Below are 15,666 nucleotides of genomic sequence, written 5' to 3' on the forward strand. Positions count from 1 at the left end.
GAAATTCCAATACTTTGGCCACCTGATGCAAAGAACTGACTCACTGGAAAAGATCCTGATGCTGGGAAAGACTGAAGGCAGGAGGAAAAGGGTGAGATGGTTGGAGGGCATCGCTGACTCAATGGACATGAGTTTGGGTAAACTCTGGGAGTTGGTGATGGACAGGGAGGCCTGGCATGCTGTAGTCCATGGGGTTGCAAAGAGTTGGACATGACTGAGAGACTGAATTGAACTGACTGTAACTTGTGGCCCTGCCCGCCAATTCAGACTGATTTTCAAAGCAGCTTTAGCAATATACCACCTATTTCTTACCTTCATTATTACAGAAAGTAAATATGAATAAATGATAAGCCAAATAGACTTATCATTTATTGACAATAGACAAATAGATAAGATTATATATAGAAAACTCTCACCTTATCTAGTCCTATAAAAACGTGGAGAGATATCATTTTGAACTTACTATCATACTTGACAATCAGTATTGGTAACCTCAGTAAAATTACATAAATCAAGTCATATACTATCAGGTTACATCAGGAAAAAGTTATTCCGAAGCTTTCCAAATGTGTTGTACAGAAGAAACTAACACAACAATGTAAAGCAATTATACTCCAATAAAAAGAAACAATGAAAAAAGTTCTATGATAAACTACAACAGAAAAGAATATTAAAAAAGGATGTGTGTGTGTGTGTGTATATATATATATAAAAGTGAATCACTTTGCTGTACAGTGGAAAATAACAACACTGTAAATCACTATACTTCACTAAAAAAAAAGCTTTCCAGGGACTTCCCTGGTGGTCCAGTGGTTAAGACTGTGCTGCCAATGCAGGGGCCCCAGGTCCAACCCCTGGTCAGGGCAATGGAACCCATATGCCACAACTAATGATCCTGCCTGCTGCAACTAAAAAACAAACAAACAAAAAAAACCCCACATACTGCAGCTAAGACCAGCACAGCCAAATAAATAAATAATTTTCTTTAAAAAAAAAAAAGCTTTCCAAAGCAAACATAGCACCTTGTATCATCCAGAATGATACATGAGTACCCGTCCACTTACTGCACAAGATTAATTCAGTCTGAGCAGAAATCAGTTAACAGTTTCTTGACTGACTCAAGTTCTGGTAATAAATCCCCTTTCTGTGAGAACTGAAATTGTTCACAGCTAAGAGAGCTATTTAGATTGCCAAAATCTTGCAGTCTTAGGTTTCCATAGTTTGTTCCTTAAAACAACTTGGGGCAGAGAGCAGACCAGTTTAAAAAACATATTCAGATTAAGACATTATCATGGATTTCACCCTCTCAACTAGTCCTCTCTGCTGTATTCTCACTTTCTCCCTCTTTACTGGCACCTTCTCATTGTATTTAAATATGGTCAGTTCAGTTCAGTCATGTCAGACTCTTTGCGACCCCATGGACTGCAGCATGCCAGGCTTCCTTGTCCATCACCAACTTCTGGAGCTTGCTCAAACTCATGTCTATCGAGTCAGTGATGCCATCCAACCATCTCATCTTCTGTCATCCCCTTCTTCTCCCACCTTCAATATTTCCCAGCATCAGGGTCTTTTCAAATGAGTCAGCTCTTCCCATCAGGTGGCCAAAGGTTGGAGTTTCAGCTTTAGCATCAGTCCTTCCAATGAATATTCAGGACTGATTTCCTTCAGGATTGACTGGTCTGATTCCTTTTCTAGGGCTTTTTCTCCTACAACGTGCTTTTCAAGGATGTTTCAGGAATCAAATAAAAGAATGAACTACTTTCAGTCTTTAACATATCCTCTGTAAGTGAACACTTAAATATCTATTTGTGCATGCACTCAGTTGTGTCCTACTCTGTACAACCCCATGGACTATAGCCCTCCAGGCTCCTCTGTCCGTGGAATTTTCCAGGCAAGAATACTGGAGTGGGTTGCCAGTTCCTTCTCCATTAAATGTCTGTTAGTGGAGAGACAAACAAAAAATGCACTTGATTTTGGCAAATACACTATAGAGATATTTTTTTAAGACTTAAAAATATATTCATAGAAATGATGTTCTTCACCTTAAAATTAATGTTTATTAATACCCACCATCTGAACACAATGCCGGTAACTGGTAACATAAGCTCTTTCCCCCTCCTGTAGGCATAACGAGAAATACCTCCTTTCCAGACATTGTGACGTTAATAGTTTCTAGCTGAAGTGGCCTGAACTTCTGCAGTTTAAAGACATTTTGTAGAACATCTTTAACTTTACCAGACCATGGAAAATCTAGAAAGAGAATAACAAGTAGAACTATTTAAGATTATAATGAGACACAAATGTGAATGGCTGCTTCTATAATAGAGAAGAATCAGATCTATATATATAAGACTTTTAATACTAGGGATAATTTAATGTTTATAATAATAATTTTGAGATCCGTTTAACTCACGAAGCTAAGCAAACCAAATTTAATGATATATCAAAAGAAAAAGTATATCAGAATAAAATGACAACATTTGCCAGTGAGAAATAAACTACAGAGGAGAAAGGAGCAAGGTCAGGTACTTGATAAATAGTCTGAGTGTTGGTCAGGGAATTCACAGTATCAGAAACCTCAAATACCATGAACCAAAGTTAACAATTATATGGACTTTTGGTGTCAATATCTTGTTTAAAAAGTGGACAACAAAGCCCAGAAAGCACTGCAATTCTGTCAAGAGTTACAGTATTCTAAATTAATGATAAACAAGATGTTTGGCAAGATCCTCAATCAAGGAAGATTTACTCACTAGGGCAGGGGAATGAACTAGACTTTGACGAGGAGTTTGAATTTTTTTCTTGTTTAATTTCTCATTACAACCAAGAAAATTGAGTTAAATAAATATCTTTCTCCAAGCAAATATGTTTCCAATATGTCGGAAACATATTTGGTCTGAATAATAAAGGCTTTCATTTTAAAAGGACGTGGGTAAAGGCTGGTCTGCCTACTAATTCCCTTGCCACCTAAGGATGGCCAGTTTCACTTCTAAACTACTGAAAAGCACTGACCCAGACACAACAATTCAACTCCAGTTCAAAGAAACGAGAGGAAACAAAACTTGCAAAGAAAAAAAAAAGAGAGCAAACCTTCTTTATTCCAAGAGGCAGGTGAAGAATCACATTCACTGCTCTCCCCAGCATCGGAATCCTCTAAACACAGCTTTATTCTCTTAGTTAGTACGTTTTTTTTCTGAATGAGCTCCTGCTGTCTTTCCAGGAGTTCCTGGATTTGAATGTCTACTGCATGTAGCTCACTCGTTATAGAATCCAGTTCCTCACTCAGAGCTACAAGGGAAGAAAAAAGATACGATGACCAGACAGAATTAATCACAATTTCAGGTTTCCTTATGATTGATTTTCTTGGTATTCCTCACTATCAACTGTATAAACTTAGAGTAGTCTAGAAGAGTGGTTAAGTGCATGTTTTGGAGCCGCCCAGACAGGAGGTATATCTTAGGCCTTCCTCTCACTGGCTGAGCGACCTCAGGCTAAGTACCTTATACTTAACTGAGCCTCAAAATCCCTATCTGTAAAGTGGGGATAATACCTAGCTTTCACAGTATTGCTATAAAAAATTAAATGAGACAGAATTTTGAAAGTTCTTAACACAGTACCTGGTACACAATTAAGCATTTAATAAAAAACAAGTATTAATTTTACCATGGTGTGCTTCCCTGGTGGCTCAGGAGTAAAGAATCCACCTGCCAATGCAAGAGACATGGGTTCAAGCCCTGGGTTGGGCAAATCCCCTAGAAACGGAAACAGCAAACCACTCTAGTATTCTTGCCTGGATAGAGGAGCCTGGTGGACTACAGTCCATATGGTCACAGAAGAGTCAGACATAACGGAGCGACTAAACAATAACAAAAATCATGTTGGAGGCAAGTGGTCCAACAATCTTCTAAATCACTTCAGTAAAATGACTAGACTTTAAAGCAAGAGGAAGTTATCTAAAAGTAATCCCCTAACTACTTAGCTATCATTTACAAAAACATTTGTATTTGGGTTCATACTGTGACGTGGTAAGGAGCTGGTGATTATAAACAAGATGACATATCAGTAAAAAGAGAAATCAAATGTGCTACTAAAATTGGCATTACAAGGGCAGCATGATAATTTATAAAGAAGCCTTAACATATGTTACTAGACGATCCAAATATTAAAGTCAAAATGAGATTTCCTTTTACATCAGTGGAAACTAGAAAATTTTACAGACATCCTTGCTGCTTTCTAAAACATCTGCCTGCTTTAATCAAAGTCCAGTTTTAATGTCTTCCCATGAGATAAAATCTTATGGTTATGATTTAAAATAGGATGCTCTAGTGTTTCTGTATTGTATCAACTGCTTGTGTGATCCAGGTTTAGGGCTGGCCACCAGTGACGTCTGTCTGAGATTTGGAAGGTGGAAATGAAACAGCAGCCAGGTTTACAGTCGACATAAGGTCGGGCGCTGCTGCAGCTCTCCTTGTGGCCGATGTGCTGGCTCACCCTGGCCGACAGGGGGCAAAAGTCAGTTCCTCTTGTGCTCAGTCATGTCTGACTCTGTCACCCCATGGCTCCTCTCCATTCTCCAGGCAAGAATCCTGGAGTAGGCTGTCATTCCCTTCTCCAGGGGATCTCCCCCAACCCAGGAACTGAAGCTGGGTCACTTGCACTGCAGGCAGACTCTTGACAGTCTGCGCCACCAGGGAAGCCCAACAATACACAATAGTGAATGAAGCCAAATTTATTGGTGTGGATTCAATAAGAAATTCTGAATTTAGTACACTAAATATAGTGGCCAGGAGTGGCTCTAATTCTTTACTTAGCCGATCCCAAAGATGAGTATCAGAAAGTTGGGATGGAATGACACAGCGGTAGGTGCCAATGAAATGGAAAGGCTAGAACTTTCTGGGTATACACTAAAGGAGAGGAACTCGGAGCTTAGGGAGATGGGAGTGCTAGGGTGGTTGATCATCCACTCTCCTGCGATCCCCCAGGAGGATCCAGGAGACCCTCCTTTTCCCAAGCCTGTAAGAAATGCATTCATGAGGGGAATGAATCCCTGAAGAGGTCTGGGTTGGCTGTTCTCTGTAAGCCAGGAATGACCATGGGAAGTACTGCCTTTCAACTAGACAACCTGAATCATTGAGAATGATGATTTCTAAGACACAGGGGCTAATTGTCAGCAATTCAATTCATGACCAAAGGAAAGGCAGATGTGGTTGCCAAAATGGGCAACAGAAAGTGAAAGTGTTAGTCGCTCAGTCATTTCCTATTCTTTGTGACCCGATGGAGCCTGCCAGGCTCCTCTGTCCATGGGATTTCCCAGGCAAGAATATTGGAGTGGGTTGCCATTCACTTCTCCAAAGAATCCTTCCAATCTGGAGATGGAATCCAGGTCTCCTGTACTGCAGGCAGATTCATTACCATCTGAGCCACCAGAGAAACCCAAAGGGCAATAACCAGAAGAGTAACAATTAGAACAGTCTGACTTAAAGACATCTTTGGCACTGGCTAGGTGATCATGAAGTCTGAAATAGAAATAGATTACATGATCTGTACAGGCATTATACAAAGGCCTGAATCTGGTGAACCCATGTCTGATTTGAATTACCACAAAAGAATCATAGTCCTTCAACCAGTGCCCAGAAATGAGCCAATTTATAGATCCAAAGCTCCTTATGTAAAGTAGAGGTTGGGGCTCTTTGAAAAAGGACCCTTATATACAGCTAAAACTTCATGCAATAAATCTTTCCACTATCCTTCTCCAGAGAAACTTCAGGTAATTATGTACTTGGAAAAGGAAAATAACTTCTCAGAAGTTCCTGGACAGCAACTGTAATCTGACAATTCCTGGAGAACTATAATGCCATGGTGACCCACCAGTTAGAGTATGGACTGAACTTGGGCAAAACAGATGATCAATGCCGTTCTGCTCAGGCGCATCACGCAAGGAGCTAGGAGGTCTACTCTGTGCTTACCTCCCCAGCTCCAGCAGGTACAATTAGAACAGATACCCTCAGGTGGCGCTAGTGGTAAAGAACTCGCCTGCCAGTGCAGGAGACACAGAAGTGTTCCAACAGGTTCCATCCCTGGGTGGTGAAGAATTCCTTGGAGGAGGGCATGGCAACCCAATTCACTATTCCTGCCTGGAGAATCCCAGGGACTGATGAGCCTGGCCGCCTACAGTCCATAGGGTCGCAAAGAGTCAGAGATGACTGAGGCAACTTAGCATGCGTGCATTCAGCAACTGGCTGGTTTCCTGACCTAAGAGTAAGGACTATTATGGTAGGAAGGACCAAGTGGAAGGCAGTAACAAGAGTGCTTACTACCAGAACAGTGAATAGTGCTGTTCCTCACACAGCCAGGACTCATGGGCCTGGGAAACAGGGTTGGAAACATGGCTCCTATTACCCTTAGTGATCCACTAGTGAAATGTTTGCTTCCCATCCCTGAAACTTTGGACTCTGCTAGTCTAGAGGTTGCCCAGTTAGAACTGCTTCTACCAGGGGAAAAAGCAATGGTTCCATTTAACTGTAAGTTGATTACCACTTGGCCAGTTTGGGTTCCCATGGCCAGGAAACCAAAAGGCAAAGAAAGGGGTTACTGGCCTGGCTGGGGCAAATGATCCTGACTATTAAAGGAAACTGGACTGCTACGACACTGCAGAGGTGAGGAGCAGTGTGTCTCGAGTGTGGGGGATCCTCCAGGGCAGTGGTCCCCAACCTTTCTGGTACCAGGGACCGGTTTCATGGAAGACAGTTTTTCCAAGGACCAGGGTGGGATGGGGGAGGGTATGGTTTCAGGATGATTCAGTGTATTACATTTACTGTGCATATTATTTCTGTTATTATTACATCAGCTCCACCTCAGATAATCAGGTATTAGATCCCAGAGCAGATAACCCCTGCTCTAGGGTTATCTTTTGGTATTCCCACATCCCCTGCTTAGAATTAATGGAAAACCACAAAAACCCATTACAAGCAAACTGCTAAGGCAAATCCCACCAGGCAAGGCCCCATGACCAGGTGAGCTGTTTGCTGAGAACAAAGGGATACGGAAAGTTGAAAAGGCAGTTATAAAATAATAGGTATAACCACATGATCAGGTGAGACCCAAGAACTGGAATAGCTATTAAGCATTTCTCCTTTATTTTGACATTCCTGTAGAAGCCAAGTTTGGATTTCTCTTGTTGATGGTTAGTTAGTTGATGAATGGATGGATAGACTGACCTTCTGGCTCCCATTCCCCTAAATCCTAAAATAATAGGTGTTAATAGTCACTAACTTTGTATCTCAGGATTTAAGTTAGAAGATTATCATGGAGAATGTGATTGAGCAAGAAGAGGAATGAGCATCATCCAAAGATGAATAAAGAGAATTCCTGTCCTCTTCAGGGGAGAGGATCAGCATACATTTGTTTGGACAAGAGAGAGCTGTGTCAACTTGGGGAGCCAGAGCTTTAGAAGGTGGAAGTGAAGCAGTAGCTATATTTTCCATATTTAAGAAGGGCAGTGCAAGATCAGGTCTGGTGACCTCTCCGGCATGGGGCAGCAGCTGGGCCCGTGATTCTAGCTGCTGCTAGATATCCTTGGGAAAACAGAGGTGCCTGCAGTTCCTCTGGATCCTGTTGGTTCTCCTCCTTGGGCTTCTCTGAACACTCAGCCAGATTGTGTGCGACTCAACAGGGAAGGACGCCAGCATTTTGACAGGTGCTGCCTCACCTAAACTGGAGGCTTTGAGGCAACCAGAGACTGGTCCAGGCTCTGGTGAGATTCATCTTCACAGGCAGCATTCTGTTTGGGCAATCCCCTTGGCAGAAGCATCTTCTCTTCCTATCTACTGGCACCACTGATGCCAGGCCCACCAACAGACACAAAGAAAGAGCCTAAACACTTCCCAAATTCCCACCAAGAATTCCTACAGTCAATCCCTCTTATCACTCACAGTGCTTCTGCTTCTTTCATTGAATCCCACCTAACAGAGATAATGTCAACCTATGCTACAAAGTCAGTATCACTGCACCCTGGACAAAGTCCTGATTGACTCAGAATATAAGAAAGTAGAGCTAGTTGTAAAAAATCAGGGTCTTTTAATATTTTTGTTCAAAACTATAACCATCTCTAATGCCAGCTTGGACAACACATGACCTGTATGATGAGAGATGAGATTGAAAAGGGAAGGATTTCAATCATTCATCATGAAGAGGGCTTATTACTATATCTCAAGAGCACACAGCATCGAGCAGGGATCCTGCTCCTAAGCTTACAGCTGAAACAAGGGAGGTACCATTCTTCAGAAGCAGGACAGTTTCTAGCGATCTCCCATACTGAAGGCCACAGTGAAAAGGAAGTGATTTACCACTTCCTTTGGGAACCACCAAATCCAACTCAACAAACTATCTGAAGGCAATTTCAGAGGCATTTCAAATACAGGTCGACAAGTGGGTAGAACAATAGAAGAGGTGGGTTATTTGAACAGGGTAAAATATTCTAAAAGCAATGATTTAAAGTAATCATCTCTTCTTAAATAAAATTGATCTATGGCATTATTTGGTTATTTTAAAATCATATCCCAGGGACTTCCCTGGTCATCCACAACAAGTTGAGAGTTTGCCTGCCAATGCAGGGCACACAGGTTTGATCCCTGGTCTGGGAAAATTCCACACACCTCAGGGTAACTAAGCCCATGCGCCACAACTACCGAGCCCACGCTCCAGGGCCTGGGAGCCGCAGCAAGAGAAGCCACCACAATGAGAAGACCGCATATCACAATGAAGAGTAGCCCCTGCTGGCCACAACTGGAGAAAGCCCTTGTGCAGCAGTGAAGACCCAGTGCAGCCATAAATAAATAAATAAACAACTTTTAAAACATCATATCCTACTGAGAAAGAGTAAAGTCTTACTAAACAGAATAACTCACTGATATGATCCAAAAATAACTATTTCAACTGAGGTAAGGTTTGGTTCGGTTCAGTTCAGTTCAGTCGCTCAGTTGTGTCCAACTCTTTGCGACCCCGTGGACTGCAGCACGCCAGGCTTCCCTGTCCATCACCAACTCCCGGAGTCCACCCAAACCCATGTCCATCGAGTCGGTGATGCCATCCAACCATCTCATCCTCTGTCATCCCCTTCTCCTCCTGCCCTCAATCTTTCCCAGAATCAGGGTCTTTTCAAATGAGTCAGTTCTTCACATCAGGTAGCCAAAGTATTGGAGTTTCAGCTTCAACATCAGTCCTTCCAATGAACTGATCTCCTTTAGGATGGACTGGTTGGATCTCCTTGCAGTCCAAGAGACTCTCAAGAGTCTTCTCCAACACCACAGTTCAAAAGCATCAATTCTTTGGCACTCAGCTTTCTTTATAGTCCAACTCTCACATCCATACATGACTACTGGAAAAACCATAGCCTTGACTAGATGGACTTTTGTTGGCAAAGTAATGTCGCTGCTTTTTAATATGCTGTCTAGGTTGGTCATAACTTTCCTTCCAAGGAGTAAGTGTCTTTTAATTTCACGGCTGCAGTCACCATCTACAGTAAGGTTTAGTAACATCTGTGAAACCCACACTTTTGTCTCTTAGTGAAGAATACCTGGGTTAGCATTTAATATAACTTCAATTGTTATCATTTATTATTAGCCCTTAGGCTATTAGTATGAATCATTAAGCGGTGAGAGATGAAGACAAAATCTATGTCACTATTTTTTTCACATTTATATTTAAATAAATTGTAAAGTTTTGGGGTGTGGAGAGGAGGATTCCATACTTAAGAAAACCATTCCTATAAAGTTTGTTAAGAACCTAGACTTGTTACTCCACAGTCAGTGCTAAGGTCATATTTACTATATCCTACAAAGAACAGGAAAATAACCATAGAATAAGTTCCTCCCTCTTACCATCCACCTCTTAACTGAATAAACAGCAAAACTTTACTAATAAGCACAAAAGAATCTGGTCAAGTTTATAAAAACAAACAATGTGAGGAAATACATCAAAATACCAAGAGTAGCTGCCTGGAAAAGGTAAAACAGATGTCTTTCTTTTATATTTTAAAAATATTTCAAATAATACCACTTTGGAACTTATCTTAAAGAAATAATCAAAGAAGTACACAAACCTTTTGATTCAAAGATGTCCAATACAACTTTTTTTATATTTTAAAAGTAAAGACAACCTAAAAGTTCAAAACCAACACTCAAAGTGTTAATTCTTCAATGCTACTATAAAACAACAAAATACAGAGCAGTATTAAAAACAATATCGACAACATAAAATTTACAGTATGTCTATATTCTTTATCTACATTTTGTTTTTAAGAATCACATTACCAAACATTATGTAAAAAATATGAAAATTTTTGTTGAAAATAATACATCTAAATGGTACAGTATTAATTTGAGTAGTAACATTATTAGTGATTTATACTTTCTACTTTATAATTTTCTTAGGTTCCTAAAACACTATCAAAAAACATATCAGTCCTTGGAACTTTTATGTATTGCATGGTGGGAATGTAAAATTGTGTAGCCACTATGGAAAACAGTATGGTAGTTCCTCAAAAAATTAAACACAGAAATGTTATCCAGCAATTTCACTTGTAGGTATGGTGGTGGTTTAGTCACTAAGTCATGTCCGACTCTTGCGACCCCATGGACTGTAGCCTGCCAGGGTCCTCTGTCCATGTGATTCTCCTGGTAAGAATACTGGAGTGGGTTGCCATTTCCCTCTACAGGGGATCTTCCCGACTCAGAAATAGAACCTGGGTTTCCTGCACAGCAGGAGAATTCTTTACCGACTGAGCTATGAGGGAAGCCCACTTGCAGGTATATACACCCAAAAACTGGAAGCAGAGGCTCAAACAGATGTTTGTACACTGATGTTTGTAGCTGCATTATTCATAGAAGCTGAAAAGGGAAATAATTCAAATGTCCCCTGACAAACAAGTGGATAAACAGAAGGTGGTATATCCATACAGTGGAATATTACTTAGCCTTAAAAAGATACATGGTACCCAACAGATGAACCTCAAAGACAACACAAAAGGACAAATATTGTATGATTCCACTTCTATGCTGCTGCTGCTGCTGCTAAGTCGCTTCAGTCATGTCCAACTCTGTGCGACCCCACAGACGGCAGCCCACCAGGCTCCCCCGTCCCTGGGATTCTCCAGGCAAGAACACTGGAGTGGGTTGCCATTTCCTTCTCCAGTGCATAAAAGTGAAAAGTGAAAGTGAAGTCGCTCGGTCGTGTCTGACTCTTAGCGACCCCATGGACTGCGGCCTACTAGGCTCCTCCATCCATGGGATTTTCCAGGCAAGAGTACTGGAGTGGGGTGCCATTGCCTTCTCCACTTCTATGAGGTACCTAGAAAGGTCAAAGTCCCAGACAGAAAGCAGAATGATGTTACCAGGGGCTGCAGGGAAGTGGGGGGAGTGGAAGTTATTGTTCACTGGGTACACTGTTGCATTGACCATCTTTGACTCAAGAGCTTTATGTACTTCTTCCACTATTTCCTTAAGGTAAGTTCCTAAGTGGTGCTATTTAAAATACTTTTAATGTATAAAAGAAAGACATCCATGTTTACCTTTTCCAGGCACCTAGTCTTGGCATTCAGTGGGGAGTGATGAAAAGTTCTGGAGATGGATACTGGCAACGGTTGAACACAATGCAGATGCACATAACGCCAGGCATGCAATGCTCTTGATTGTCTGCTTAAAAGTAGCTAAATGATGTTTAAATATATTTTACAACAATAAAAAGAAATATGGAAAAATACCTATAATCAGAATTATTAAGACAAATATTTTCTAAATTTATTTTTATTTATTCCTACTAAAACTTTTTTTAAAAGTAGTTTAAGACTCACAGTAAAACTGAGGGGTAGGGACAGAGAAAAACACACAGTTAGAAAGAGAACAGAATGAACCACAAAATGGAATAATCTCTACTAACCTGAAATGGATGCCATTGTGAAGTTGAACTGGAAAGCCAAATTTCTGCCTAAAAGTGAAAGAAAAATCAGAGCAACATTTTTTTAAAAAACAATACTGTTGATAATGCTCAATATAATCTGTCATTACTGAGCACAAAAAATGTTAGAAAGTAAATTATATACTGCAGTGACCTTTCAACAATACTACATGGTTCTTCCCACTCTACTGTTCATGGAGAATTCTCTAGATTTCAGAGAAGTAACCAAAGTCACACAAATATAACAACAAGTATGACACCAAAAATAGTTAACAAACACCCAGCAAATACTTAGTGAAGTTGCAAAAAAAGAGCAAAGTGTAGAGGTTAAACAGCTTTACCATTACATTATTGTGTGTGATTTTAGCAAACTTAAAACAATCTGTTCCTCTCAGCCACTTCCCCTATCTGTAAAATTGGGATGGTGGAACCTATTTTACAAATAGCAAGTTGGATAGATTAAAATATCCCAGATGAAGCAAAACCCGTTAACAAAGTAAATTATTCATTTAACGTTTTACTGAATATTTGCTCTACAGGGTTACAATTTAGGCTCAGTTTTAAAAGAGGAATTGGTATTCCATGGAGGGATGAGATTTCGGATGGAGAGAACACAAAGAGTTCAGAAATGGGGAAAAAACTGGTTTGTATTAAGAAATATTTCTGAATGGTTAAAACTTAAGAGTACACACAAGCAAGTGAAAGGAGGTGTGAGTCTGGAGGGTAGGAACTTTATTTAGCTTATCCATAATCTCCAAGAACACCTTTTCCAACTCTGAAATGGACAACCAACATTTTCTGAAACTAAGTCAGTGTTCTCCGAAGGTAGCTTCAGCAGCACCCTACCCTTACTCAAATTGCTCACGCTATGCCCTGCCTCATGTAGAATTCTAAAGCCACCACTAGGCTGGAAAAATAGGTAGGGTCTTCTGTGACTTGCTAAGAAGCTTGAAAGAGTCACAACACTAAAAGATATTTAAGTAGAGGAGTAAACCAAGGACTTCTAATTCTTTATTTATATGAACATGCCTTCACCATTTCATGGAAATATAATTCTCCTTCTCTGGACTGCAGGGCTTCCCTGGTGGCTCAGAGGTTAAAGCGTCTGCCTCCAATGCAGGAGACCTGGGTTTGATCCCTGGGTCGGGAAGATCCCCTGGAGAAGAAAATGGTAACCCACTCCAGTATTTTTGCCTGGAGAATCCCATGGACGGAGAAGCCTGGTAGGCTATAGTCACAAAGAGTCGGACACGACTGAGCGATTTCACCTTCACCTTCCTTCACCTGGAGTGTAAGATTCTCCAGCAGGGTAGAGATTGAGTCACTTCACCTCTGTATCCCCGTAGCCTAGTAAAATGCCTTGCATATAGTGAAGGCTCAGGGTGGCACTAGTGCCAATACAGGAGATGTAAGAGATACAGATTCAATCCCTGGGTCGGGAAGATCCCCAGGAGGACAGCATGGCAACCCACTCCAGTACTCTTGCCTGGAGAATCCCATGGACAGAGAAGCCTGATGGGCTATGGTCCATAGGTCACAAAGACTTGGACACAACTGAAGGAGATCAGCCCTGGGCGTTCTTTGGAAGGAATGATGCTAAAGCTGAAACTCCAGTACTTTGACCACCTCATGCAAAGAGTTGACTCATTGGAAAAGACTCTGATGCTGGGAGGGATTGGGGGCAGGAGGAAAAGGGGACGACAGAGGATGAGATGGCTGGATGGCATCACCGACTCGATGGACGTGAGTTTGAGTGAACTCTGGGAGTTGGTGATGGACAGGGAGGCCTGGTGTGCTGCGATTCATGGGGTCGCAAAGAGTTGGACACGACTGAGTGACTGAACTGAACTGAAGGGACTTAGCATCCAGGCACACAGGTTTGCTGAGATTGAAAGCAGAAGCTTTCTCCACTCTTATGAAAGAATGTAGTCTACAACTCTACAACCATTTCCCCCCACTATTTTAAACAACTCCTTTGATTATATCATTTTTAAAAAACTGCTTATAAACTCCATCCCCAAATGATGTGATTTAATAGCAAAACCTAGCTGAATGTAAAATATGTTCAAAAATTAATGAGCTATGTATAGCAGGTCTGTCAGAAGTATACCTAGACATTGTTTAAAATCCAAAACAAAGGGAGATCAGCCTTGAAAATTCCCTGGGCAGACAAAACCAACAGAGCCATACAAACAAAGCTTAATTTAGCTTATTTTGAAAGACTAACTTGACCTGGGGCACTTGGCCTTTCTGCCTCTGGAAATCAGAAGCAAAACTCCCACTGTCCCAAGATTGCTAAGAGGTAACCACTAACCAATTCTGCATCTTTTAAGAAAATGTTAATATAACCAATCAGTGTGAAGAATAAACAGTCAATGCCCTCTTACTCAGAGAAGGCAAGGGCACCCCACTCCAGTACTCTTGCCTGGAAAATCCCATGGGCGGAAGAGCCTGGTAGGCTGCAGTCCATGGGGTCGCTGAGGGTCCGACACGACTGAGCGACTTCACTTTCACTTTTCACTTTCATGCATTGGAGAAGGAAATGGCAACCCACTCCAGTGTTCTTGCCTGGAGAATCCCAGGGATGAGGGAGCCTGGTGGGCTGCCGTCTATGGGGTCGCACAGAGTCGGACACGACTTAAGTGACTTAGCAACAGCAGCAGCCCTCTTACTAAACAAGCTGCTTTGTATTAACTATATAGCCCTGAGCCTAATTTCATGTTTCGATTTGAGTGCTCTTGGTTGGCAAACTGTCTTTTTGGTGTATACACAATGAACCTTTACTAATTACTACTTCCATGATTCAGTGGTTTTACTTCTGCTATATCTGAACTTTTGATAGCAACCTTCGGAAATACTTTACAAGGTCTCATGTCAGTCATGCACGCCTGACATCAAGTGTTGCTGTTGTTCAGTCGCCCAATCTTATCTGACTCTTTGCGATCCTATGGACTGCAGCACGCCAGGCCTCCTTGTCCCTCACCATCTCCCAGAGTTTGCCCAAGTTCATTGGTGATGCCGTCCAGTCATCTCATCCTCTGAAGCCCTCTTCTACTGCCCTCAATCTTTCCCGGCATCAGGGACTTGACACCAAATACCAGAGGCTAAATCTCACACACACACACACACACACACCCCTCTTTCCGCCACCTGGGTTTAGATGCAACAGCAATGTAATAAAACCCTCCGTCACGTTTAGGCGTCCCCTCTGGCTTTTCCCAATAAACAGTGGTTGCAAATAAAAGGCTTTGGTGACCGAGTCTCCTGCCTGGAAAAAGCTGGTGATAAAGAGACCGACCCGCAGTGGAACGTGCCCCTAAAGGCCCGAGTTCCATTAGAACTGGGCGATGATGGAGAGTTCCATTAGAGGGGCGAGGATCCCTGTTTCTCCCTCACCAACGTATTGGTGGAAGGAAGTGAGCCGGCCTTCCCCATCTGCCAGGAAAAGGAATGTTAGCTCTTTCATAGAGGTAACAGGGGTTACCCCAGAACCTCTCCCCGGTGAAGTTAAGAAAAACATTCCCCCTCCTCGATCTCCGACCCCAAGACCCCCCTGACTCAGGTCTACTACTTACCCGTTTCAGTCGCACTCCAATAAAAACTTCCCGCCACCAGGCTTTCCTTTCTCTCCAGCCGGGGGCACTCACCCTTCCGGGTCGGTCCTCTCAACCAATTGCAGGTACTACCCTTGTCTTAATGGTCAAGGGGTGTGGC

At 41.9% G+C, this 15,666-nt stretch overlaps 1 protein-coding gene across 5 annotated transcripts in view; it reads right to left on the reverse strand.

The window, feature by feature from the left end:
* The window catches only part of RECQL (RecQ like helicase), a 32,557-nt gene extending 16,896 nt beyond the window's left edge, over positions 1 to 15,661 (reverse strand). For 2 of the 5 annotated variants that reach the window (XM_055571616.1, XM_055571594.1), the window contains exons 1-4: positions 15,528 to 15,661; positions 11,935 to 11,982; positions 3,091 to 3,288; positions 2,071 to 2,250 (exon numbers count right to left, since the gene is read on the reverse strand). In XM_055571616.1, the coding sequence (XP_055427591.1) occupies positions 2,071 to 2,250; positions 3,091 to 3,288; positions 11,935 to 11,950 (394 nt within the window). In that variant the 5' untranslated portion in view covers positions 11,951 to 11,982; positions 15,528 to 15,661. Of the gene's footprint in view, positions 1 to 2,070; positions 2,251 to 3,090; positions 3,289 to 3,663; positions 3,705 to 11,566; positions 11,705 to 11,934; positions 11,983 to 15,527 lie in introns of those variants that run through there. The other 3 variants (XM_055571609.1, XM_055571601.1, XM_055571614.1) reach the window with 3 other exon arrangements.
* Between the last annotated feature and the right edge of the window lie 5 nt (positions 15,662 to 15,666).

The sequence above is a fragment of the Bubalus kerabau genome, chromosome 1, assembly GCF_029407905.1.
Source record: "Bubalus kerabau isolate K-KA32 ecotype Philippines breed swamp buffalo chromosome 1, PCC_UOA_SB_1v2, whole genome shotgun sequence".
NCBI lineage: Eukaryota > Metazoa > Chordata > Mammalia > Artiodactyla > Bovidae > Bubalus > Bubalus kerabau.